At 42.6% G+C, this 24,663-nt stretch overlaps 1 protein-coding gene across 4 annotated transcripts; it reads left to right on the top strand.

The window, feature by feature from the left end:
* The first annotated feature begins 360 nt into the window (after positions 1-360).
* On the top strand, positions 361-24,403 carry usp19 (ubiquitin specific peptidase 19). 4 transcript variants are annotated; one of them, XM_061074241.1, is made up of 26 exons: positions 361-659; positions 1,646-2,041; positions 7,459-7,587; positions 7,984-8,120; positions 8,344-8,901; positions 9,462-9,828; positions 10,055-10,211; positions 10,351-10,422; positions 11,396-11,511; positions 12,936-13,159; positions 13,283-13,475; positions 13,875-14,008; positions 14,242-14,400; positions 14,620-14,730; positions 14,839-14,949; positions 15,074-15,175; positions 15,267-15,407; positions 15,513-15,631; positions 15,725-15,868; positions 16,426-16,814; positions 16,915-17,025; positions 17,940-18,156; positions 18,300-18,452; positions 18,609-18,775; positions 18,884-19,059; positions 23,214-24,403. In XM_061074241.1, the coding sequence occupies exons 2-26, from the start codon at positions 1,816-1,818 to the stop codon at positions 23,352-23,354; spliced, it is 4,554 nt and encodes a 1,517-aa protein (XP_060930224.1). In that variant the 5' UTR covers positions 361-659; positions 1,646-1,815; the 3' UTR covers positions 23,355-24,403. The 4 variants fall into 4 exon arrangements, with proteins under 4 accessions (XP_060930224.1, XP_060930223.1, XP_060930222.1 ...); XM_061074240.1 differs by having other exon boundaries at positions 12,930-13,159; XM_061074239.1 differs by lacking the exon at positions 23,214-24,403 and adding an exon at positions 20,580-23,207.
* The last annotated feature ends 260 nt before the right edge of the window (positions 24,404-24,663 follow it).

Raw genomic sequence — 24,663 nt, 5'->3', positions numbered from 1 at the left:
GTCATTTTCTGTCGGAATAGATATTTACAAAATTGACTGGATTCTGGCATGGTCTAATATATGATTAAGATGGATGTCCACAACAAGACTTGGCCTCATCAATAGATAAATGCAGGAGCCACTTTGAGGCCCCTATCCTGAAGGTTTTTACCGCCATTGGCAAAAAAATACATTCAATCAAAGAGAGAGAGAGAGAGAGAGAGAGAGAGAGAGAGAGAGAGAGAGAGAGAGAGAGAGAGAGAGAGAGAGAGAGAGAGAGAGAGAGAGAGAGAGAGAGAGAGAGAGAGCGAGAGAGAGCGAGATGGGGCGGGTTGATGACGACGTCACGTGACCAGGAAGTAGTCTATCCGAGCACTCAGTCCAGGTTCGGCCGGACGGTGTTTTTGTTGTAAAGTAGGTCTCTCCCTCTATAAGGCCGGATGGCAGCTGCACACTGAACTGTTTTCTGTTTGTTGTCATTCGTTGGAATTTCATTATGGACGTAGTTTAAAGTTTCGAGAAATGGGTCCTGGATAAAGGAGGAATATTCCAGAAACGCCGTGGACTACGGGGTTTCGATTCCGGCCCGCTGCCGTGAAGGAGCTTAGCAACCGGTAGTAGCAGGAGGAGTCGCCGGCCATTGTGTGTCAGGAGCGGATTTCTCCCCGCACTGAAGCCCCGTAAGTCTCCGGTTTCGATGCTGGTATTGATTTGTGTGTTTGTGTGTTAAAGATGAACCACATTAGCCCGTTTCGCTTTAGCTAGCGTTAGCATGTATGTGGCTAATGACATTAGGTGCTTTGAAGACTGGAGGAGCGTTAGATTTTAAGCCCCGTCCTGCTGGGACACAGCTGAATGTAGTGGGCGAGATGATACACTGAAACCAGACTACAGACAGTCTGTGGTAATAACGTGGCTGGTTATTTCCAGTCAGCAAACACAATACATTTAGAATAAACTCAGTGTATTAGGTGATTTAAACCCTAATGTATCTCCCACCCACAGTATTGTCCTACTCTTCCCGCTGTAGAACAGGCATATTAAATTAGTATTTGCTGATTCCAGTAAATGGGGTGAAAACGTCATCATCGGCAATTCACCAAATCTTTATTTGCTCTATATACCAGCAGATGTATGGTTCATATTGACAGACGCATGACAGCCGCCGACACGTGTGTCCTAAAATAAACGAACCCCTGCAGTCGGCTGGCTAACATGCCGCTACCATGCTAACATCTCCGGGGATGGGAAGCCAACCTGTTAGGCGTGTTATAGCTACTTAAATAAACACTGTGCGTTTTTTAGTCGCTCTCATGCGCGGAATGCCAAATAAAATGGCTGATTTAGCTGTTGTCCTTTGTTTGTCATCTGGCAAGCTAGCAACTCGTAGCTGCTATGCTAAGGAAACGAGGCAAGACTTCGCCTCGGTCTAGTTCGGCGAACATTGTGTGCAACTTTAAGCGTCTAGTTTCGTTTTCTATTATGATTTTGACTGTGGTTAGTTTGAGCTGGGAGTCGTGGCCATGCTTGCGTACCGTGTTTACATGCAACAAACCCAGCCAGAGGCAAGGTGCAATGATCACCTGGGTTGTTTCACATTGCAAACAAGGATATAGATCACCCGCAGTTTGTCCTCATGATTGTCTGTCTGTCTAATCTGCCTTAGGCCCCCCACTCACCCCCCCGTAGCCTTCCTGATTCTGTTCTGGGAGAGTTCAGACCAGTATCATCGCCAAGATAGCCGGGCCAGGCAGGAAGAGGCACACCTCAGATCCAGACCCCAGCAGCGATAGTGATTCCGGCGACGGGCGGCCTGCTAGTGCCAAGTGCCTGAAGATGGCCAGCAGCGGTGGGACCGGCCTGGCTGGAGCCGAGACAGCGGGCCGTCGCGGTGGGGCTCAGCCGAGAGGAGGCAGCGGCAGGGACGGCTGCTCGGACCTGTCCTCTAGCACCAGTAAGAAGAAGCAGAAGGACAGAGCCAACCAGGAGAGCCGAGAGGCCAAGAGGGCAGCTGCAGCCGCGGCAGCGGTAGTAGATGGGGTCATCGCCGAAGTCAAGAAAGGTAGGTAGAGCTGAACATGTTGTGCACTGAATAAAATGTGTTATTGATTGCAGATTATTGGTCAGGTTGACATTCTCTTCATTTTTATTTTACTGAAGTTGAGCAGTGTTTCCCATTAATGATCAAGACTGTGACGGTCTGCCATATTCTTATTTGTCACACGACAGTTTTGTAATGATCCAAACATGTATTTAACACTTCTCATAACATATGAGATCTCTATTAGGGGTGCACGATATATGGAAAATCAATCGTCATTGTGTATCAATGCGCGCGATATACGCAAAAGACATAGTTGATAATTAGAAGACATTCAGACCATTTACAGGTTTTTCCGTCAATTAATCATTGTTGGAACAAAAGAATAAGAAAAGAAGAGCGATGGACCAGAGAATGACCAGGCGGCTCATTCGAAACTCGTCCCGCCTCAGCCTGTGTAGACTTCTCGTGATCACATTTGTTCTGGATCAGATTCATCACCATGAGCTGTTGATTATATAAAATAAATGTGTAGCTTATTTCTGATCATACAACCCTCGGGGGAGAAGTAACTTAGCATGCTGGGCGCGTACTCACAGACTCTACTGCTCTCTCTGTGTTTGTGTCTTTCTCTCTCTCAGCCGACATCTCTGCCTCGTTACAGTTTAAATTTTGATTTGTTTGAAATGGTGCCACAAAAGTGTGAAAAAATTAGCTTTCACGGTCCAAACATGTATGAAAGACATGTGGAGCTGTGCATGGCTCCCTGGTGTCTGCCCCGGACTTGGTGGCGCTGCTGCCAGGCTCTGAGCCTTCTCCCGGCTGTGGAGCTGTCCGGGGTCTCTGCCTCCGTAGCCAGGGCCTGTTAATATTTATGGCGAGTCATATCATCGCAATATTAATCAACGTTATCGGATGTTTTCCTAATATCGCTCTATCTCTCTAACTAATTGTTTTGCTCCGTTGCTGCGTTTAATAGCTGTGTGCAGTATGTTAAGACGGTCAGACCTCATAGTTTCCACTGCAGTTGTGTGCATGCAATACAGCTCTTTCTCTCATGTGAGAACTTGTTTTGCAGTCTTCGGTCCTTGTACTTTTCACTCAGAAGCTGTTGCGCGTGTGGGCTATGCTCATGTACATGCACTTACCCCCTTGTTCACTGGAAATCTAAGGGGTGTCTGCAAAGAATGGCAAATAAATATTGGATTATATCACCGCTGTCCTTTGAACAAAATTTTGGTTACATTCACCGTTTCTCACAAAACTGATTGTATATGTCATTGAGGTTTCACAAATTTATTGAAAGGATGTCCTTCTGCATAATAAGTCGATTTTTGCATATTTTAAATCGTGCATTGTATACATCCATACAGACTAGTTTGAGGCCAACTCATCTTCCTGGCCTCTGTTGGTGCATTATTCTGCATCTTTGTATAGTAATACTATGAACTGGCATGAGCAGATAGTGTGAAAGTGACAGCAGGAAAGTGTATTGCATTGCCCATGTGTGTTCTTCTGATACAAAATGTTGAAAATGGAACTTTTGTCTGTTTACTGAAAACTCCATTGGTCACAACATTTGTTTTTGAACAGCAGCTGCTGTTACTGGTGAGCTGCTTGTAGAATTACTAGACGCAATGCTCTAATAGTCCAAGCCCTGTCTGTCTAATTATAGGTTTGTGTGGGTAGATTTGTCATAAACTATTCCACTGATGACACATCTAATTGCAGTTTGAGATGTCGAGTCTGACAGATGTCAAATGTTGTCTATTCGACAGAAATCCATTGGGCAACTACTCGGGTAATTGCATTGTTTAGATGATGCATGTCAAATGTTACCTTCCTCCAGCTTCTTTTTGTTCAAATTTTCTGCTTTGATGAAAAAAGTTTAGATACCTAAAACAAGAGAGTCCACAAGCTAACCATCATTATCAAAAAATCTAAACAAGAAAAGCTGGATAGAGAAAGCTGTTATGGGTGTGTTCGAGTTACAAAGTGCAAACCCAAAATTCTTTTGTCATTCTGATCTGTTAAAATGAAATTATTTGTTCTATTTACTCAACTTTAATGAAGTGGCTGCCACAGATAGAAATGCAGATTACAGACAAATATAGCATGGTTTCAATTATTTTAGGAGCTGTATCTCTCACTTTTAAATTTTGTATGAAGCATTGCCAGTACTGCTCCCTGAAAGGTTTTTTTTATATGAGCTGAACACTTTGTACATACTGTACTACTCAGTCATTGTGGGATGTGTTTGTATGATGATCAACATTTTTTTCTTCTCTTGGGACTTAAAATGTGCATCTGTGGATGTAGAGTACCAAGTTCCTTTCTCACTGTTATCTGCTACTAAATTGCTTGTGGCTGAATATGCACATTATCGTAGGCGGAGAAAAGAGTAGTCATTCATTGATGGACATTTTTTTATCTTGTTTGAAAGCACCCCCGCGCTGGCAAATAGCATGGACAGTGTCTCTTGGCTCTAACATCGACCACTAGTGGTAGAACTCAGTAAGTATTTATTATGGGTTTTAAAGGGTTGTGCATAGTCCTTACAGTGTCCATCTGTAATCGCAAAATCTGCTGACTTCCCTGTAGGTTACTCGGTACGAGCTCCCCTTAATTTGTCTTGCTCAAACATCCTTACAGTAATTAGAGAGAAATATAAATAACGAAATTACCCAAACTTATACCTGAGTTTCTTTATGTGATTGATATTCCCGACACACTGGTTCGTCCCTGGAGGCAGAAGTGCTGATGCATGACATATCACATTTCCCATAAGTCCTTGACCAAAGAGGCTGGTTAACAACACCATCTCATACAAGTCTAAAGTAAGTGCCTGCCAATACAGTGCACCTGTAAGGTGTGTTAAAAGCAGACAGAAATTGGGGGCACTCTGTGTGGAATAAAGTGAGTAATTGCCATGTGTGTTTTGTCAATGAACATTTTGTGTGACTACATGGAAGCAAAAATGTTTCTTTTACTGATGTTTTGTAGCATATTTAGATTAGAGGTAAAATTGAGCTTCAATAATAGATTTTAATGTTGATTACACTGCAATGCTGACACAGCCCTTGACAATTAGCAGCTCCAGTGAGGATACTTGACACCTGATTGTCTGGCAGATCCATCATCCTGCTGGATCTTGTGTTTTTTGAACAGTATCATAGACTTGGTGACTTAATGACATTACATGAGAAGACTGGGCTTTGTTTTGATTATTCTATAATATGTGTTGCTGTACGCCTTGCTTTATTGGCACTTAACTGTGTTGTGGGCTATCTCTTATGAATTAAATTCTGTTTTGAGGTTGGTATGGTTCCCCATGAGGTAGCTGCATTTGTGTTGCAAGTTGTCTGCTTTGTGCGGTTTTCCTATAAATCTAGTGTCAGCCCCTGATCTGGGAAACGTGTGTTTGTCATGGTCGTGAGAATATCCTCTTTAAACCAATACTCACGTATTTTTACTGTACTATCAGAACGGCTGATGCCCTGATTCTGAAGAGGTCGTACATTCATTTAGCCGAATACCAGACATTTGAGAAAACTTATGCCCCTGTCACAACAGTTCAAGATTGACATTTCTCCTCCCACAGATATCTATTTAAAACGGTATGAAACGGCACATGAAACTTTGAATTAAATTAAACCAATGGGTAATTTCTAAATGCAGAGCTATTCAATTGTTAAATATTTAATTTAAAGTTTAATTTAAAAATAGTTATGTATGTTTGGTGACTGGTCTTATTTGAACAATAATTACCTCCGCCAAAGAGATTATGTTTTCACCTCTTGTTGGTTTGTTGGAAGCAAGATTACACCATTAAAATACATATACTTTTGAATCTAAATGAGGTTTCATTAGGAGTCTGTTGGGCTTTGGCAGAAGTATTTATTCTACTGAGTCCTATTCTGGTTATGTTAATAAATGTTTAACATTTCCTTTTTCCTTATGTAATATACTGTAATTTATTTTAATACATTTCTAGTGATAATGATTATTTTGTAAGTGCAGTTGCAGATAGAACTGTTAAATGTGTTAATTTATCTTCTGTAATGTGAACCTGCGCCAGTTGCTCAAAGCATTTTATTGTGCTTATAATGCTCACATCATGAATGTTTGTCATACTCAGTTGTAGTAAGTTATGAGAGCACACTGTGGTGTGGCTCCCCTGGGAATACAACAGTTACCATCTGGAAGGGATTGGGTGTTGCTTGACCTTTCTGGAGTTATTAAGTCAGAGAGAGAGAAGGGCGAGAGAGAGCGAGTGAGGGTGGGAAAGTTGAGGCTCTTCTAGTTGTTGTTCATGAAGACCAAATCGAGTGTGTGCCGGCTTCATACGTGCCGATTTTTTTCCAGCAGGCCACCTATTGCTGTCACTCTGTATTTTTTATTTTTGTCAGGTGGTTATTTTATTTAAAGTTGTTGCCGCCAATTTTGAGGTCACGATGAAAAATGGTACGTTGGTTTTGTTACTCTTGCTGCTTTTGTTTGCACCTTAAACTGTGTGTATGTCTTGGTGGCATGTTTTCTGAAATAAGCCAAACATTTGCCTCCATGCCAAAGTTTGAGAGGCACAGATCATTTTAGTCCAGTCTGGGATTGCTGAGATCTGTCGGCTTCAGTCTGTCCTTGTGTGCTCCGGGTTGACCCACTTGAGCACATGAGTGCAGTGGTATGGCCTGAATGTGTGTGCGTTGTAAATTCTAAGGGTAGAAGGGATATGTTCACCATTGGCCTTACTCGAAAGCAGTTTTTTGTCTACTTTGTTCTTATTCTCATTTCATAGACTCCATGTGCTTCTGGCATTAAAATGATTTTGCATCCAGATTGTATCTAGATATCATTTTAACCTGATCCCCTTTACACCAGACGATAATTTGTTTTCCAGTGTCCTCATTGTGATCACAGACCTATCTGATGATGATGTTGATGATGCATGAAGTTGTGTTATTGTGTTTGCTAGCTTTTCGATTGGTTTCATCTTCACTCCAGCCATATGTGTCTTGAACACCCTTAGGATTGTGGAGAAGATTCATACATGTTACGTCTTTAGGTTGGAACAGTTAGTGTACAATTATTTTCTCATGTAAATGTTCTATGTGGTCTGGTCATACATTTATTCTTGTATTCATTGTGGGCAATATGCATCACTGACTACATTTTATAGGAGGTTTTGTTGATTGGATCACAATCAGTCCTTAATGCATCTTTGGTGCATTTATTCCACTTCTCCATTTACAATCTGATCCAAAACACATTTTAATGTCAGTTGTAACTTTAGAGTAATGTTTTCCAGATGGGATTCTCCTACCTGTCCTCAAAATGTTTCTACGGTGTCATATTTATAATGAACATGGTGCATTTCGTCCTCTCAGATTCGTTCTCTGCCTTCACACGAGTGTGATTGTGTCCTCCTTTGTGTTTTTCAGATGTGTTTGTGGACTGGAAGCAGAATGTTAATGAAGTTACTGTCAGGCTGCGCTGTGGGGAGGGGGTGCAGAGGATAGAACACATCAACACCACATTCACCGATACACACTGCCACGTGTGCTTCCCTGGTAAGTCATAGTAAAGCATGTAACTAAAACAGCAATTGGAGCACACAGTATGTTCAATATTATATACACAAAAAATAAATGGGCTGTCTATGTTGAAGCCTTATTGAACTTTAACCTGTATTGAGAGATCAGATTCTCAGCTATTTCCCTTAATACATTTAGCCTTTCTCATGAGTATTTCAGCAAATCACAATATGTCATCAGTCATGAATACGATGACATTGTGGATGAGGCTCTGTCTTAAAGTACACATGTGTTGCATCAGTTCTCAATGTGTAAACTCCATATGCTTTACCTTAAACAAGTGTGTTAAAATCTGTTTGTCATGAATAAGTTGTCTTTTTTTTATTATTTATGTTGAGTAATAACATCTGAATGCATGATTTTGTCATCCAGATGGACGACAGTGGAGTTGCCAGTTGCAGGAGGAAATTGAGGCCTCGTGTAGCAGAGTCCAGTACAAGGAGAAGGGAGGATTCCTGCATGTCATCATGCACAAGAAGATTCCCTTTCATATCTGGCCATCGCTTAAGGTGATTCCCATGAGATTGAATCATTTTGTGTTGTTGCTGTTTTTCCTGACATGAGATAATTTGTGTGCTGTTTTTCGTTTATTATTTTATAATTTCATGTTAATGTATCATTTTAGTAATGACACATTAATATTCTCAACTAAAGTCGGCATTCACACTGTAAACAGAATCTCCAGCTCAATGTGCTTATGGTGAAATGAGGTTTTGCTTCTTTCTGTCTTAGTCAAACAAGAAGGAGAAGGAGGCAGCACCTACCGAGACCAAAAATGACAAGGAGCTGAAGATAATGCCTGTCACCTTGGAGTCATCAGAGACACACAAACTGTCCTCCCCGCAGCCACAACTTCATCCCTTACCTCCCTCCTTGCCTGCTCACAGCGAATCAAGACTTGGTGGTGGAAAAACCGAGCGGGGTGTCAAGCGCTGCATGAAAAACAAACCAGCGTGTGACAAGGCCACTGTGGACACTGTAGGGGTGAATGGTGAAGCCGGAGATGGCTCAGCCACCACCAACAAGCCTGTGACCATCACGAGAGGTGAGCAGCAGCCTCAGGGACCCAGTGCCAAGCGCACCGTCGTACACCAACCCAAGACCACTAACGAGGCCACAGCATCTGCTGACAATGGCGCACAATCCGTCAAGTCTGATGGTAAAGCTTCACACACACACCTGCCCGCTGGTCGGAGGGATGTAGATAACAGAGCAGAGCGACTCGGGGATGGTCAGGAGCAGAAAGCTGGAGCTGCTGTCGCGGCTCCCAGCCATACCAACAACACTCAGGTGAGAAAGCTCCAACTATATTGCATTCGTGTAAGATGTTAAAATGTATTATTATTATTATTATGCCTGCGTGTGTGTGTGTGGATCATTATGTGATGATCAGTGTTAATATTGTGGCGTCATTTCAAACTAATCGACTTTTAAACTGTGGCAAACACCCTACCTGATGACGGCCTCTGTAGATCAGTGAATGTTTTTGCTCTGAATCTGTTTCACTTTGTTGACACAGCCTTAGCGATAACTGTGTTTGTTTGTAGTGCAGTGAGACATCTTCACAGCATCTAGTGTCAAAGAATGGCCACTTTTGATACGTCAGGTCTCATGGAAGAATTCATCTGCTACACTCTACATGCCGTGGTCTGAGCTAGAATCATGTCATCTACTTACTCTACTTCAGTGGGGGGGGAGAAGGGGAGTTTTTGAAACCCTGCCAGAGTTCACCTTTGAATCCTCTGCTCTCAGATAACCAACTAATCTCCAGTACCTCTAAGGCCCGAGGGAGGAAAAATTCCTCTCTGGACGATTCAAACTAAATTTCTTTCCTTGTTTTTTTTTTTCAGGTGGAGGAGGAACGAAACCGGTCGTCAGACAGGTCTGGAGCAACAGCACATGGTCATGAAAACCAACCAGCAGCCCCCGTCAGCACCAGTGACTGTCTAAAGCCTGTCTGCTTCAACAAGGAAGTGGAACCAGAGCAAAAGCCAGAGAAAAGTCCTGTTGAGCAGGAATCGGAGCAGGTATTGGAGCAGGAAACTCCGATCCGCCTGCAGCTGGGATCAAGAGAGACGGAACCCGTACCAACTGTTGGCATGGCTGCCAAACGAGAGCAGTCCCCCGGTGGTGCCCAGAGGCAGGGCAGCTGTGACGGAGAGGAGAAGAGGGATCAGTCGAAGGAGGAGCCCTCGCTGGAGATTAAGCAACAGGAAGGTGTGTTGAGATGGTTGTGATATAGAAAGCCTTGGGGTTGGATTGTAAGTTTTTGTGTTGAAATTGTTGTGTGATCTTATGTGCGTCTGTAACTAACTTTAAACAGCTTTCAGTGGTTGGTAAAACAGCAAAGTTCTTCCAAACATTTGACCCTGATTTGAATCCAAGAAGGATAATCTTTACCAATAATTATAATCCAGACACACTTTTTGTCTTTCTTTTTCAGCCCCAGAGCCAATGGTTAACCTCCAAATTGTGAAGAGCGATTCGTATGAGAAGGGCACCGATCTGATGGTGGTTAATGTCTACATAAAGGGAATCTGCAGGGAAACAGCCAAGGTCATCTTCAGGGAACAGGACTTCACGCTCATCTTCCAGACATGGTAGTAAATGTGTTTGCACATCAAATAACAACTGGTTATCCACTTATTGTCTCTTTTTTTATTTGTTTATTTAATGTTTTCATGTCATAAAACAACAACGAGTGACTAACAGATGTTCTTCTCTGTCGTCCTCTTTCAGTGATGCTAATTTTCTGCGGCTTAATTCCGACTGTGGAGCCAACACTGTTTTCAAGTGGCAAGTCAAACTCAGGTAAGAGTTGCAGTTACTGCAGCCGTCATCTGGTTGTTTAAAAAAAATAACTTAGTATTTAATTGAGCAGAGAGGAGAGATGTTTTCTGTTTTGTTGTGTGAACCGTAAATTAAAGAAGTGGAACGCCAAAACTCTAACACATGAAATATATCAGTGACTGACCGAGGATCACAGTTCGATTTACATGTAGTATTTAAGGGAATATATTGACAGCAATGGTAGATAACAATAATTATGTTTTCATTAGTGTACATCACCTTAAAATAAGAATCAGTGTATTTTTTACCTTCGAATGCAGAGGTGTGAAAATGCATTGATTCTAAGATGCATCGTGATTTGGACATGGACGACTCTGCATTGATTAATAACTACATAAATGTAAGGGTCAGTTATTTTGTGAAAAGGGACAGTCATTATTCTAGCAGTGTTCCACCACTGAATAATTATAACCACCGCTGCTTCAGGATTAGGACAGACACACAGGAAAGGTCAGGTCGCCCTGTACCGTGTTTCTGTCGGAGTCAGCTTGATACAATAAAGGCTATAATCAGAGTTTGTCCTATTAACTCCTAGGTGCAGCACATGCGTCTAAACTGAATGAATGTCAAATCTTTGTGAAAAGCACTGACCACTGTTGTTGTCTGACATTTGTATTTATTTATTAAAAAACAAATTTTGTGAATTAAAGCACAATTGTAACAGTCTTGAATACTTTTTAAAGCACTTTCTAAATACAAACAGAGTTCATATTTATCTGACTGATTTTATTAACTGATGAAAAAGCAGCCATGTGCAGTAATATAGAAAATTGTGGATGTGATGTATAGAAATGCATAGAGATGTATTGTTTTGCATTCAAATCTTTGACTGCTTAATCGTAATCAAATCACACTGATCACCGAGTTAGTTTAACCTCACTGCCCTTTGTCTTTTTATCTGACCTGTGTATTTTTCTCCATCCACATGCTTCAGGAACCTAATCCAGCCTGAGCTGTGCAGCTACTCGTTCACCCCGTCCCGGCTGGACATCACTCTGAAGAAGAGACACAGCCAGCGCTGGGGGGGTCTGGAGGCCCCTGCACCACAAGGTCTGATGCCAGGCTTCTATTTGTCAACACTGTACAGTTTTTCATTTTTTATGTGTGGTGAAATAATACACTCTTGCAGCAACATTCTCGAGTGGCTTTCAGACATGACCTGAACTCCTAAGATCATCCGTGTATTCTCACTGCAGATAATCTTCCTCTGCGATGTGAAAGGCAAACTCTGGGTGAACAAAATTCTCTGTACTTAACCCGCAGGTCAATTTCCTGAAAACGTTTTGGTCAATCACAAACATAAAAATGAAAGCAGGAAATATGAAAAGCAACATACACTACCCACAACTTTAAAATCATAATTTTAAAGCTAAAACATTTGCTTCAGTCAGTATCTCAATGACAAAGAGCCGATGTGGACTTGTTCTCCTCACACAGACAGGTGACCTGTATGCCTGACTGTCTGAACCAGAGGTTGTTCGGGTGCCATGGTATATGTTCCCCTTGTGTGTATTTGTTTACCTTGTGTGCGTTTCAGGGACAGGAATTTGAACCCTGTAACTTAGCCAGTAAGTAGATATGGGTGCCAGTCTGTTCTGCTAAACTTCAGTTGGTTGCAGACGCAGACCCCAAGATCACTTGGGAGCTTAGATGTGGTTCTAAATTGGATTTGATGGAGATATTTCGTCTTCTAACAGTTTCTGTTAGCGGTCCATAATGCAACATTATGCAGATGGGTTCACTTTCAAAAACATTAAAATGTGCAGAAGAAAATTTTATATATTTATATATTTACTTGAACATTTAGTACCAAATGACATTTCTAATCAGGGAACCTTCAAGGTTATTATTTGCAAGTAACTGATCTGCTAAGTGCCAGATATGCCAATCGTGACATGTGTCTTTCAGACAGATGCAGTTTTCATTTTCCCCTCCAGCGTCCATGTAATTAAAAAGCAAATTAACCTTTTCTCATTGTAGCACCCATGGGTGTTTTTACCTTCAAATGAGGTGTGGTCAAGTACATTGTTGATGCACTGTAATCTTGAGACAGATAAAAGTGATTGTGCTTCCCAGCAACACAACCCTGGTCTGAAGTCAGTGGCATAGTATTTCACTCTTATTTTAAGGTACATTGTCAAGACACTGATACGTTTACAAAGACACATAAATTCCTGCTTGGACACAAAGGGAAACGGTTCCCTCTGCAGAGAAGAATTATTTTATTTCCTGTGAAATCCGCCTCTCTAATATCAATCTGCCAACTTGCAAGTGCACCTGGCTGTTAAAGGAAACGTGTGATGCTACACTGATTGGCTAATTGGTTAGCAAACATTTTGTCTGGTGCTAATCTAGCACAGTGTATTATGGAAACGGCCTCAATGCATTTGCCCTATGAGCGTAGATTGTTAAAATTTCCCTGTTGGTATTCTTCTCCTAACTACAAGCCCCATTCTCCTTTGTTGAAGGTGCAGTGGGTGGCGCCAAAGTTGCTGTGCCCTCCAGCCCGGCCTGCATGGAGAAAAGCCAGCCAGGCAGCAGCCAGCACAGCCTCCCAGCCAAGGAGGAGCCGCCGAGGGTCGGGGAGGAGAAACCCAAGGCCTCGTCCAGAGTGGAGGATGGAGGTCTGGATAACGTGGCTCCTCGAACAGTCTCTGAGCATGTTGCTATTACCAAGCCAGAGCCCACGGTTAGTTCGGTGAGTCACAATATGAACAATCGCCCAAACCAGCAAAGGCAAACACTACGTCTTGTTAATATGGTAACTTGTTATCATTATCTAATTGGAAGAATGGGTGTGTCTTTATATTTCCTGTCTCAGCCCAAGCCTACCTGCATGGTGCAGCCTATGACACATGCCCCTCCTGCTAGCAATGAGCGGCATGAGGAAGAGGAGGAGAAGAAGGTGTGCCTGCCTGGTTTTACAGGACTGGTCAACCTTGGCAACACCTGCTTCATGAACAGTGTTATCCAATCCCTGTCCAACACCAGAGAACTCAGGGATTACTTCCATGGTAACTGCTCTGTTTGAATATGACCCCAAAAAAGTTATTGTTGGTAATTTCTTTGCCATTCTGTAATAAGTCAAGCTCCTGTCAACTAAACTTGTATCTACCCAAACTTTTTTTTTTTATAAGAAATTTAACCGGGTGTGTTTGATTCATGCTTTGGTGCACAGGTAGATTAATATTGTTGTGCCACATTGATTCTGGTGACAGTTACTTACTTTTATTAACACATCGGCCACAGTTTCTGCAATTTAAGCATTGAGATAGCTTAAATATCTAAATATATTTCCACATGAAGTTTAACTATGAGGATGTTTTCATGTGTCACTGTCCATCAATGTCTTTGCCCCTTGGGTTGCTCACTGGTTCTGTTGTGTTATGCCTGCGTTTGCTGTGCCCCTACAGATCGAGCATTTGAGGCAGAAATCAACTGCAGTAATCCGCTGGGAACAGGAGGCAGGCTAGCCATCGGCTTTGCAGTGCTGCTCAGGGCCCTTTGGAAAGGAACACATCATGCCTTCCAACCCTCAAAGCTCAAGGTACACAAGGACCACCTTGAGATTGAGAATATATGAAATTCATTTAAAAATGTATCTCCTTTCTGAATAACAACTGATTGATTCAAGGAGTTACAACACATCTGATTTTGACTGCATGTATCACATTTTCAACATTCACTTTTCCCTCACAGGAAACGTATTCATTCCACACATAGCAAGCCAGTTTGATCAGTGTTTTCATTTCCCCTTTCATTTCTTGGTGGCGTTTGCAGGCGATTGTTGCCAGCAAAGCCAGTCAGTTTACGGGTTACGCCCAGCACGATGCTCAGGAGTTCATGGCTTTCTTGCTGGATGGGCTCCACGAGGACTTGAACCGCATCCAGAATAAACCATATACAGAGACGGTCGACTCTGACGGACGTCTGGATGAAGTATGTGTAGCTTCTCACCTGACTTAGTTATCAGGGATGGCAATGAATGCAATGTTGTTGTTGATAAGTGATAAGTGTTCCTGTCAGTTATATTTTACAAAATCCTTTACTCAAGGTAACAAAGTGATAGGAACATGTTTTGGGGATATATTTATTGGAATAACATCACCCTACGTTCTCGTTAATGCTTGGTCATGTGTGTTTTATGTATTGGTGCAGGTGGTGGCAGAGGAGGCATGGCAAAGGCACAAGATGAGGAACGACTCCTTTATAGTTGATCTCTTCCAAGGCCAATTCAAATCCAAGCTGGTTTGCCCCACATGCTCCAAGGTAAAACATTTCCAAACAATGCTCTTAAGCGTAAATGCTCCTGATATTGTTTTTGCCTTGTTACAATGAAGACTAACCTGACGGCTCTTTTACATTTCTCTTGTTCAGGTGTCAATCACCTTTGATCCCTTCCTCTACCTCCCAGTCCCATTGCCGCAGAAACAAAAGGTGCTGTCCGTTTTCTACTTTGCTAAGGAACCTCATAAAAAACCTATCAAGGTAAGATAGATATCATTTTTTTCTAGTCTTTGCTAAAAAATATTATTTAAAAAGGAAAACATCAAAAAATCTTACGTGTGATGCAGGTTTTTAATGAACTTTTTTTGTATATGTGTGTGTGTAGTTTTTGGTTAGTGTGAGCAAGGAGAACTCCAGCACATTTGAAGTCCTGGAATCCATATCCAGAAGCGTGAGGGTCAAACCAGAGAACCTGCGACTGGCAGAGGTGAGATATTTAACTATATTCAATTTAGTGAATTAACCCGCTGACAGAAATGTTCATGATTGGACTGAAAATTGGACCCCACTCCTATCAGGTGGGGAAGAACCGCTTCCACCGCATGTTCCTGCCGTCCCATTCCCTGGACACGGTGTCCTCCTCTGACACGCTGTTCTGCTTTGAGGTGCTATCCAAAGACCTGGCCAAAGAGAGAGTGGTTTTGCTCAGAGTACAGCAGGTAATAAGAAAACACATTGTCACTGTACCTTCAAGAGCACAATTAAAATACATCAGAGCTTGCCGATATTGAAAGGGCTTTCATTTCCCTATTTTTGCCCTGCAGAAACTCCAGGTCCCTAATATCCCCATCTCAAAGTGTGCTGCCTGCCTGAAGCCTCCAGTGTCTGAGGAGGACAAACTGAAGCGCTGCACTCGCTGCTATCGTGTGGGCTACTGCAATCAGTGAGTCCTCTCCGAAAATGTCACCTCTTCTTTGCTCAAGATATAAAAGGAATGTATCACTTTGTTTTAAATTAAATCCATTCCTCCTTCCAGAGTATGTCAGAGGACCCACTGGCCCAATCACAAGGGCCTCTGTCGACCCAACACGGAGCATGTGGGCCTGCCCTTCCTGGCCAGCGTGCCAGAGTCTCGACTCTCCTATGCCCGCCTCACTCAGCTTCTAGAGGGCTACTCCAGGTACGTGGTCTAAATTATGATTCGCTGTAAAATGGCACATATGTTAGGAGGGCTTGGTAAGATATTTGCTATGACTAAACCTTAATACAGCCTGTTTTAGTCATGAACTATATTGCATAAATGTCATGGTAGTTGTCTGAAATTGTTATATAAGCATTATAAGTTGCTAGACCTACAAATATTTCTTAAACGTTTTCTGTAATACAGAAGTCTTAGTAAGCTGTCAGCTCATGGTGTAATGCTGCTCTTGTTAGCCTTTTTGAAAACACCTTAATAACTAAACTGTCAAGTCAGTAGTCATCTCTTAAGTACAAGATAAAAAACATTTGTGGAATAAACACTTAAACTCCCGCCAGTTTTACTTTGTGACTACATTTTTCTCATGTCAGATTAGTATGTAAAATAAATGTTCCCTTCAAAAGATGCACAGAAATAAACCTTGTAACCAAACCTGCACACTACAAACCTGCAGACACACAGAATGTGCAAGTCCCAGCTCAATGTATGTTATTTAATTACTACATTACCGTGTTGTGGTTGTGTTTCTCTCTGGGCAGATTTTCCGTCAACGTGTTTCAGCCTCCTTTCCAGTCAGGCAGGACATCCCCTGAGTCATCCCAGTGCCGAGCAGATCTCCCCCCAATGCCAGCGGCCTCATCTGATGGGTTTGGTTCTGGGGATGAAGCCATGGGTGGGAGAAGTCCTGTAGGAGCAGGTGACGGGGAGCTTAAGAGCCCCTCTCTGTTTCCTGAGCAGGGAGAGTGCGGCCTTGCCTCAGCCCCCCACTCTGTGGAGGCAGAGTCCCTCTCGTCCTCCCAGACCTCTCTCTCTACCACGCGTACCTCAGATTCAGGATTCTCTGAGCCAGTCACTACAACTTCCTGCTGCTCTCTGGACCCTCATGCTGAAAAAGAGACGTCGTGTGAGAAGGCCGTGCGGCCAGAAGGTGAGAATTCAACATACAGACACTCCAGTGTTATTGTTATTTTGTATATTTTTCTGTTTTGTTTGCATCACCTTCAAGCCATCCTTCTCACTTTTTGCAGCTGCAGTAGCAGGGTATCAACAACCAAGTGAGACAGCACCAGGTCATGCCAGTCAGTTCTACATCTCTCTGCTGGACTCTAACAACAAAGAACAGAGGCTGGATGAGAGAGGTACAAACACAATCCTCTTCAGTAATTTCTACATTAATGAATTCCCGGGTAGGAAATGAGTCCTTAGCCCAAGTGAAGGAGTTCAAGTACCTCGGGGTCTTGTTCGCGAGTGAGGGTACTATGGAGCGTGAGATTGGCCGGAGAATCGGAGCCGCGGGGGCGGTATTGCGTTCGCTTTACCGCACCGTTGTAACGAAAAGAGAGCTGAGCCGCAAGGCAAAGCTCTCGATCTACCGGTCGATCTTCGTTCCTATCCTCACCTATGGTCATGAGGGCTGGGTGATGACCGAAAGGACGAGATCGCGGGTACAAGCGGCCGAGATGAGTTTTCTCAGAAGGGTGGCTGGCGTCTCCCTTAGAGATAGGGTGAGAAGCTCAGTCATCCGTGAGGGACTCGGATCAGAGCCGCTGCTCCTTTACTTAGAAAGGAGTCAGCTGAGGTGGTTCGGGCATCTGGTAAGGATGCCCACTGGGCGCCTCCCTTGGGAGGTGTTTCAGGCACGTCCAGTGGGGAGGAGACCTCGGGGAAGACCCAGGACTAGGTGGAGAGACTATATCTCAACACTGGCCTGGGAACGCCTCGGGATCCCCCCGTCAGAGCTGGTCAATGTGGCCCGGGAAAGGGAAGTCTGGGGCCCCCTGCTTGAGCTGCTCCCCCCGCGACCCGACCCCGGATAAGCGGATGAAGATGAGATAATGAATTTTCCAAAATTGCATGTTGACCTGTAATGCTCACGTGTCATGTTGAGACAGTCAGAGAGGTGTTGATTTACTGTAGTGATGCTCAAGATGCAGCAGGGAGCTTTTCACATCCCCATCTTTGTGTGGGATATTTGCTGCGCCGACTCCTTCTCCTGGAAATGAAATCCAACACAACAGCATTATTCTCTCCTCCTCCCCCAACCCCTCTGCAGAGGACTTGCTCGCTGACCTCCCTGAAGACGTGACCTTGGAGCTGGTATGGAAAAACAACGAACGCCTGAAGGAGTACGTGCTGGTGAGCTCTAAGGAGCTGGACTACGAGGAGGACCCCGGCTCTCTGAGTGAGACAGCCAGAGCTGGACACTTCACCCTGGAGCAGTGCCTTAACCTCTTTACCAAGCCCGAGGTGCTGGCACCAGAGGAAGCATGGTAAGGGTCTTTATTTGTTTTAAAATAATTTAAAAAATAATATTCTGCTGTCTCTGTTATTCTGTTATCAGTCTGGTTTCTTACTGTCTAAGGTCACATTGTTGCAGTTGCATATTTAAACTATTAACAACTGTGTTTTTAAGGTACTGTCCAAAATGCCAGCAGCACCGTGAGGCCTCCAAGCAGCTGCTGCTATGGCGTCTGCCCAACGTTCTGATCATCCAGCTCAAACGCTTCTCCTTTAGGAGCTTCATCTGGAGGGATAAGATCAATGACATGGTGGACTTCCCCGTCAGGTATACACACTAAAAAGTCAACTGGACACATCAACCACTTACTCATCCACATTTTTCTAAACCAAATCATCTCAATTTAGTTTATTTTAATCTCAAAACCTGTAAATACCTGCAGTATTTTAATCATCGTGTTCACATGCTGGTCTTGTCCTGTAGGAATCTGGACCTGAGTAAGTTCTGTATAGGCCAGAAGGATGAGATGCAACAACCTCCTATCTATGACTTGTATGCAGTCATCAACCACTACGGTGGAATGATAGGTGGCCACTACACAGCCTACGCTCGCCTGCCAAGCGACAAGAACAGCCAGCGCAGTGATGTTGGTGAGTGGGCAGTCAATTCATTCTAACCCCTTATTTATTCATTTGATGCAAGCGTTCCATCATCCTTCCTCTTTCACTTATTCGTCTCTACCAATCCTTTTCCCACAGGCTGGCGTCTGTTCGATGACAGCACTGTGACAATGGTGGAGGAGAGTCAGGTGGTGACACGCTACGCCTACGTCCTGTTCTACCGGCGACGCAACTCCCCTGTGGAGAGGCCACCACGCTTCCACCGGCCCGTAGGAGCCGAGTCGCCCACCGCTGCAGGAGCTACTGCCAGCCAGGTGAGGGCGCCACATTGGCAAGAGACTGAGGGCCTGTGTCTGTCGAAGGGTTTTACAGATTAATTGCTGCAGCCAAGATTTAGATTCTCTTCTAAGGTGTAATGTTCTTTATTAAACTTAAAGAGTGGAGTTGATTCTGGTAATTTTTTATGACAGCATCTCACACACACACACACACACACACACACACACACACACACACACACACACACACACACACACACACACACACACACACATACACACACACACACACACACACAGTGACGTTCAAAGGACTTAAACTATAATACACCTTGTATTTGACTAAACATTCCTGCAGATCAAAACACAATTGAACAGATTGATAAGAGCAATGCTATCTCTTTGAGACTGTTGTGTGATGTGGTGCAGTGTAGTCTAGGGTTGAATAAAAAGTCTAAAATGGTCTGAAGTGTTTTTGAAATTGTCCTTACTGCAACATTACGGTCAACAGAGTAAATTCACATAAAATAGGGCAATGTGTTGGCTGACTCCTTTAATATACATCCAATAATGTTGATGGCGTCACATGATTATTCTACATAAAGTGGAATTTAGATTGTTTCAAATGATTTTAGATAGTTTACCAGGCTTTGAGATTTAGAACAAGATGGAGAATATATTTGAATACAACCAAGACGTGTTCAAATCCACGTTTAATGGAACTAATTCAAATTGTCAAATGTGTCTCCTGCTGTTAAGGCATTAACAGTATTTGGCAGGTTGTAACAGAGAAGCCAGTGAGTTGTGAACCAATGCCTCTTTGTATTTGGTCTTGACAAGAGTCCCCACTCCATCCCAGTGGATTCATAATGAAGAGATCCATCACTCAGATTGTCTGTTAATCTCAGCTCAGTAGAGCTCAGTTGTCAGGCAGCATTAGCATCATGTGTCGTCTAGTTTTTCAGTGGTGTGTTCTGATTAAACTGCTTTTACTGTTGATGTCCACACTTCTCTCTACACAAATGAACACAAAGAACTGCTGGTTTAGTTTTTATTGCATAGGTTGTTTGGTTCCACCTTGTGATCCTGTGGGATATAAGAGAAGAGTGGTTGTTGAAACACAAAGTTCTTCATACAGCTCATCCAATAATAATTCAAACGTTGTTTATTGTGTATATCCAGGTTGTAGTGATTGTGTCAACAGTCCACAATGAACCATACAACTTTTTTCTGACACACCATGTTGCTTTGTGTACTGGACTTTGAGAGCACAGATGAGATTTTATGGTCCCTTGGATTGCTCAAATGTGTTTTTCTTTCAAATTATCTTTCTCTTAAAATCACGTGACTTTCCTCCACCTGATTTCTGGAAGATGAGCCTTTCAGAAAGCCTCATGTCCTTAATCTATCAACTCAGAAGCCATGTCAGATTCCTGTAATCGACACACTTGATTAGAGACTGTGATAGATCAGCTGATCGTTTCTTATTATAATCATAGTATGTGTTAGACCACAACTTATTCCCAGAAGCTGACACCGGTTTCCGCCAAACGCAGGCCTCTCTGATATGGCGGGAACTGGAGCAGGAAGAGGAGGGGCTTGACGAAGGCCCTCGCAGACTGTTCCGCTCTGCGCTGTGGAGGCCGCAAAGTCAGAGGAGCAGGGAGGAGGAAGACAAGGATAGAACAGAGGAGCCGGTACGACGGCACCGTGGGCGGAGGATGTCGGAGTATCCCGACGATGACTGTGTGCGATATTTTGTTCTGGGCACACTGGTGGCAGTGCTGGCTCTGTTGGTCAATCTGCTCTACCCTCTTCTTTACAAAGGCAAATGAGCCTGGGCTGTGGCCATGGCAGTCCAACATGTGAATGTAAGGTTAGATGTAAACTGAAAGGGAGGAAGTTAAAGCCCACAGCAAGTAAAGTGGTTCTTCAATCTATCCAATACTGCAAGTCAACCCTTTAAAAAAAACGTTGCCACTACTTCACACATTACAAGACATTGAGGACTTGTGTAGAGTATTGTCTGAAGAAACTCCTGTAGTTAAAGCTGCAGTAGTGTTAGTCTGTCAGCGCATCTGGTACATTGTTAGTAAACTACTGTGCCTCAATGCGCACATCCCATTTTTAACAATATTCAATAGACAATCAGCTCATCTACCACCTTTATTAAGGAAGTTTATCGTGAGTCTGTTCTTAATTAACTAAGTTTCGATTCTTCCTATTATTTGTAGAAGCTAAGCTCTGTAGTTGTATAGTTATGTGTAAAATACTTATTAGCTGAGCGTAATCACACATTCATTTCCTGTGCAATAGTAAAGTTGCTCTTGAAAGCAACACATGCAGCCACTATTGAAGGCATTTTTTTGTTTCTCTTCAATCCTCTCCAACACTTCAGAGGATTGTGGGTGATTGTGAGACGGAAAAATGGATTATGTCTGAACTTCTCTCTTTTTAAAGATGCTGTATCATGAAGTAAAGTGTACCTTCTAATTTATTTGTGTGACGAATTGCCGTCCAAATTTTGCTATGTCCCTACATATAACACACGTTTATTTTTCAGCCTAAAATTTGTTGTTAATGTCCAGACATTTTGTTATGAATAACCTGTTTCACCAATTTCTAACGTTTGATTTAAATTGCTCTGTGTTTTTTTATTGAAAAAAATTTTACAATCTGTTCTTAGTGGCTTTTATTTAGCTATTTCAAGCAATAGGTAGATGAGGATTTTAAAGTTCTCATGATGAATGTGGTTTACATGACGATGCAGTTTGTTCACAGCCAAGAAACGAGGAGCTACCGTCCACTTCTGAATGTAACCTTTTTACTATATGTTGCTTTGCTTTGAGTGGGAAGCTTCATAGGTTCTGATTATAGACATGGTTATACCTGTCACTTAAGCTGCTTTCAGACATGCACTGAACTGAATGATTTTGTGACGTTGTCCAGAGGGGCTGTGAGAATGCAAATTTCCGAGTGAGAGGCGCCAGACTTGCTCCAGAGTTTTTCCTGCCAGCCCCTAATAAGCCAATTTGAGAACACAGCAGTAAAAACACATTGACAGACCAATGAATGAAAACAAAAATCTCAGGGTGAAAAATAGGTGACATACACAGAGAAGGGTTAGGGTTTTTGGTGATAAGAGCCGGAGCGCTCACCTAAATGCTCAGGAGACAACTGTTGTTTTTAAACGCGTCTTAGCAGAGAATCTCCTGTTGTATTGTTAATGTGTGAGATACAAACTGAAGAAAGTCCCGACCCAATTATATGGAGTTCATGTCTGAAAACGGCTTTACAAACTATGTTAATACTGTCTTCTTGAAATACTGTGTGATTGTTAACGGATTTAGTTTTCACTTGCAAAACCCAAGAGACGTTTCTAATTCACAACATACGCCAGCCTAAGAATGTACAGGGATTTTTTTCAGAATGTTTTACACTTGTTTAAACTCCAAACTGTCCATAATTGATGTCTTTTCTCTGCAGTCATTGCGATTGAGTATTTAGGTCTCAGGGAAATCTCAGCTCACTTCTGGTATCTACATCGTGTAGAGCTACCTGTGTTTGCCTTAAATGCTCTCAGCATAGCACCGTCTGACTCTGTATACTTGACTTGGATATATGCAAGACTGAGGTCCACCTTAGGCATGTGCTGAATATACACTACTGTGGGGATAAACCTGAAAGTATGAGTTATCCCAGTATAAAACAGAAGAACAGATCTACTAGTCATCCTAGATTTTTGGAGCTTTTAGAACATCTGTATTTTTGTTTGTGATTTCAATGGATCTGTCTAAAGGATAAAACGACGTATTTATATACATATAGTCTGCTGTATGATGTTAATGCAATGAATAATGTATTTTATGAGGAAATACTCCTTATCTGTCTATAATATACTTTTAAATTGATGACTTGTTCATAAAAATCATTGGGAGTACTGTATTTCGAAGAAAATTGTAACCCATCTAATTTCCCTGCAATAATGTATCTAGATACCTCTCATCTAAATGCTGCTTTCGAATACATAAAGCATTGTGCTCCTTTTGGAAATAAAATCTCCATCTATTTATAGTCTTCATGTACATTATTTCAGTCCTGTAACACCTGCAGTGTTTTCTCCTCACAGATAAAAGCTCTCCGAACACTAAACCAGCTTGATTTATTGTTAACACTGGTTTATTTTATAGGCTTCTGGTCAGTCACTGTTTGGGACTGACCTGGATCCCGAAGGACCCCCCACGCTGACCACAGAGGTTCCCTCTGACCTCTTCGGCCACTCCGGAGAGTGTACGGCGCCATCCTACAGCAACATGGAGGAGGTGGACTAGGCGTGCTGTGGACTGATGGAACATGCAGATAAGGGCTGTTGATCCAGGGAGGTGGAAACTGCTCCTCAGCTGCAGACACATCAGTGCTCATTTCTTTACACAGGTGTCTGAAGCGGCCGTAGCGATGAAGGTGAAGATCTAGAGGTGACCTCCGAGGACTTGGCGGCTTGCTAAAGACCTTCAGATACACACGTAGATGTGTACTCCGCACTAACTAGACACATCATGGATATAATCACATTAATACAGTTGCACATTGATAAAGACTTAACAAGCTGTTTATGTATTTCTATTAATTCATTGCATATAGTGACTCACAGACGGAAGCTAACGTGTATAATCTCAGCTGCTGTAAGCTGCTGCTGCAGGAGCTGATCCTCAACCACCTAACAGAGTTGAGTGGAGCCTGCCAGACTTCCACGCATCAACGCACCTTGTGGTCTGGTTCCAAGCTGAAAACACTGCTAACTTTTACCAGACCATTTCATCCCCGACTACAGCTGTGGACGACCTGTAGACTATATATGGGGAGTTTTGAGTGAAGATTGTTGTATTGTGTGTAAATCTTTATTTGTTTGTGGCAGATATTCATTAATTTGGATTAGGTTTGTTTCAACTGATGTAAAGTTATGATATGTGAGATAAGTGATGACCTGCTAATTTTCTTTTTCTTTTTTAAATCCAGAAGGCACTCAATGTTTGATTTGTAAACTTTATTTGGCTTCTGTTGCTTTGGCATGTTCTTATTTTCTTTTTTGGTACTTGTTTGGATATTCGAATCCTGTGGATGCAACTGTCAAAGGCTTCAGTGTAAACTGAAAAGTGCATGACTGCATGTTCATTCAGACTGTAACCCGAGCCCCTGTTATGTATCCTCTCCGTCGGAAACGTTGATAAATTTCATTATTTCTGTTTTGCGTGAGTCGTCGAGTCTCACCCTTCCCCTCCTTTCTGATGGTATAATATGAAGTGGGGATCATTAAGAATGCTGCTGTGGATACATATGAATGGTTAATATAAATAAAACAATTTTGATTATGGCCGACAAATGTGTATTTTTTTTGTTTTCTTTTTATTGTTTTAGTATACACTGTCAAGTGCCCATTAAAACCCTGCTGAGTAAAGTTAAACAATTGTGCTCATCCTACCTGGTTTATGAATGTGAAATTGCTTTATTACTGTTCATGTATGGCTTGTATATACGTTTGAAAGATTTTCTGAAGTGGTGTAATTTTTACCATACAGTGCATATTGGCAATTTTAGAGGTCTGTCAAGCAACTGACACTTTACAGCAAAAAACAATGTTGT

The sequence above is a fragment of the Limanda limanda genome, chromosome 7 (genome assembly GCF_963576545.1).
Source record: "Limanda limanda chromosome 7, fLimLim1.1, whole genome shotgun sequence".
Lineage (NCBI taxonomy): Eukaryota > Metazoa > Chordata > Actinopteri > Pleuronectiformes > Pleuronectidae > Limanda > Limanda limanda.
Note: the sequence above shows the minus strand (reverse complement) of the source record. Positions and strands in the feature narration are given on the sequence as shown.

Bases quoted from the DNA above. Each gene is read 5' to 3' on its own strand.
- usp19 (XM_061074238.1), top strand. From the start codon at position 1,816: ATGGCCAGCAGCGGTGGGACCGGCCTGGCTGGAGCCGAGACAGCGGGC. The intron at 15,176-15,266 runs GTGAGATATTTA...CACTCCTATCAG, and splicing joins AGAACCTGCGACTGGCAGAG to GTGGGGAAGAACCGCTTCCA. The intron at 15,869-16,425 runs GTACGTGGTCTA...CTCTCTGGGCAG, and splicing joins CTTCTAGAGGGCTACTCCAG to ATTTTCCGTCAACGTGTTTC.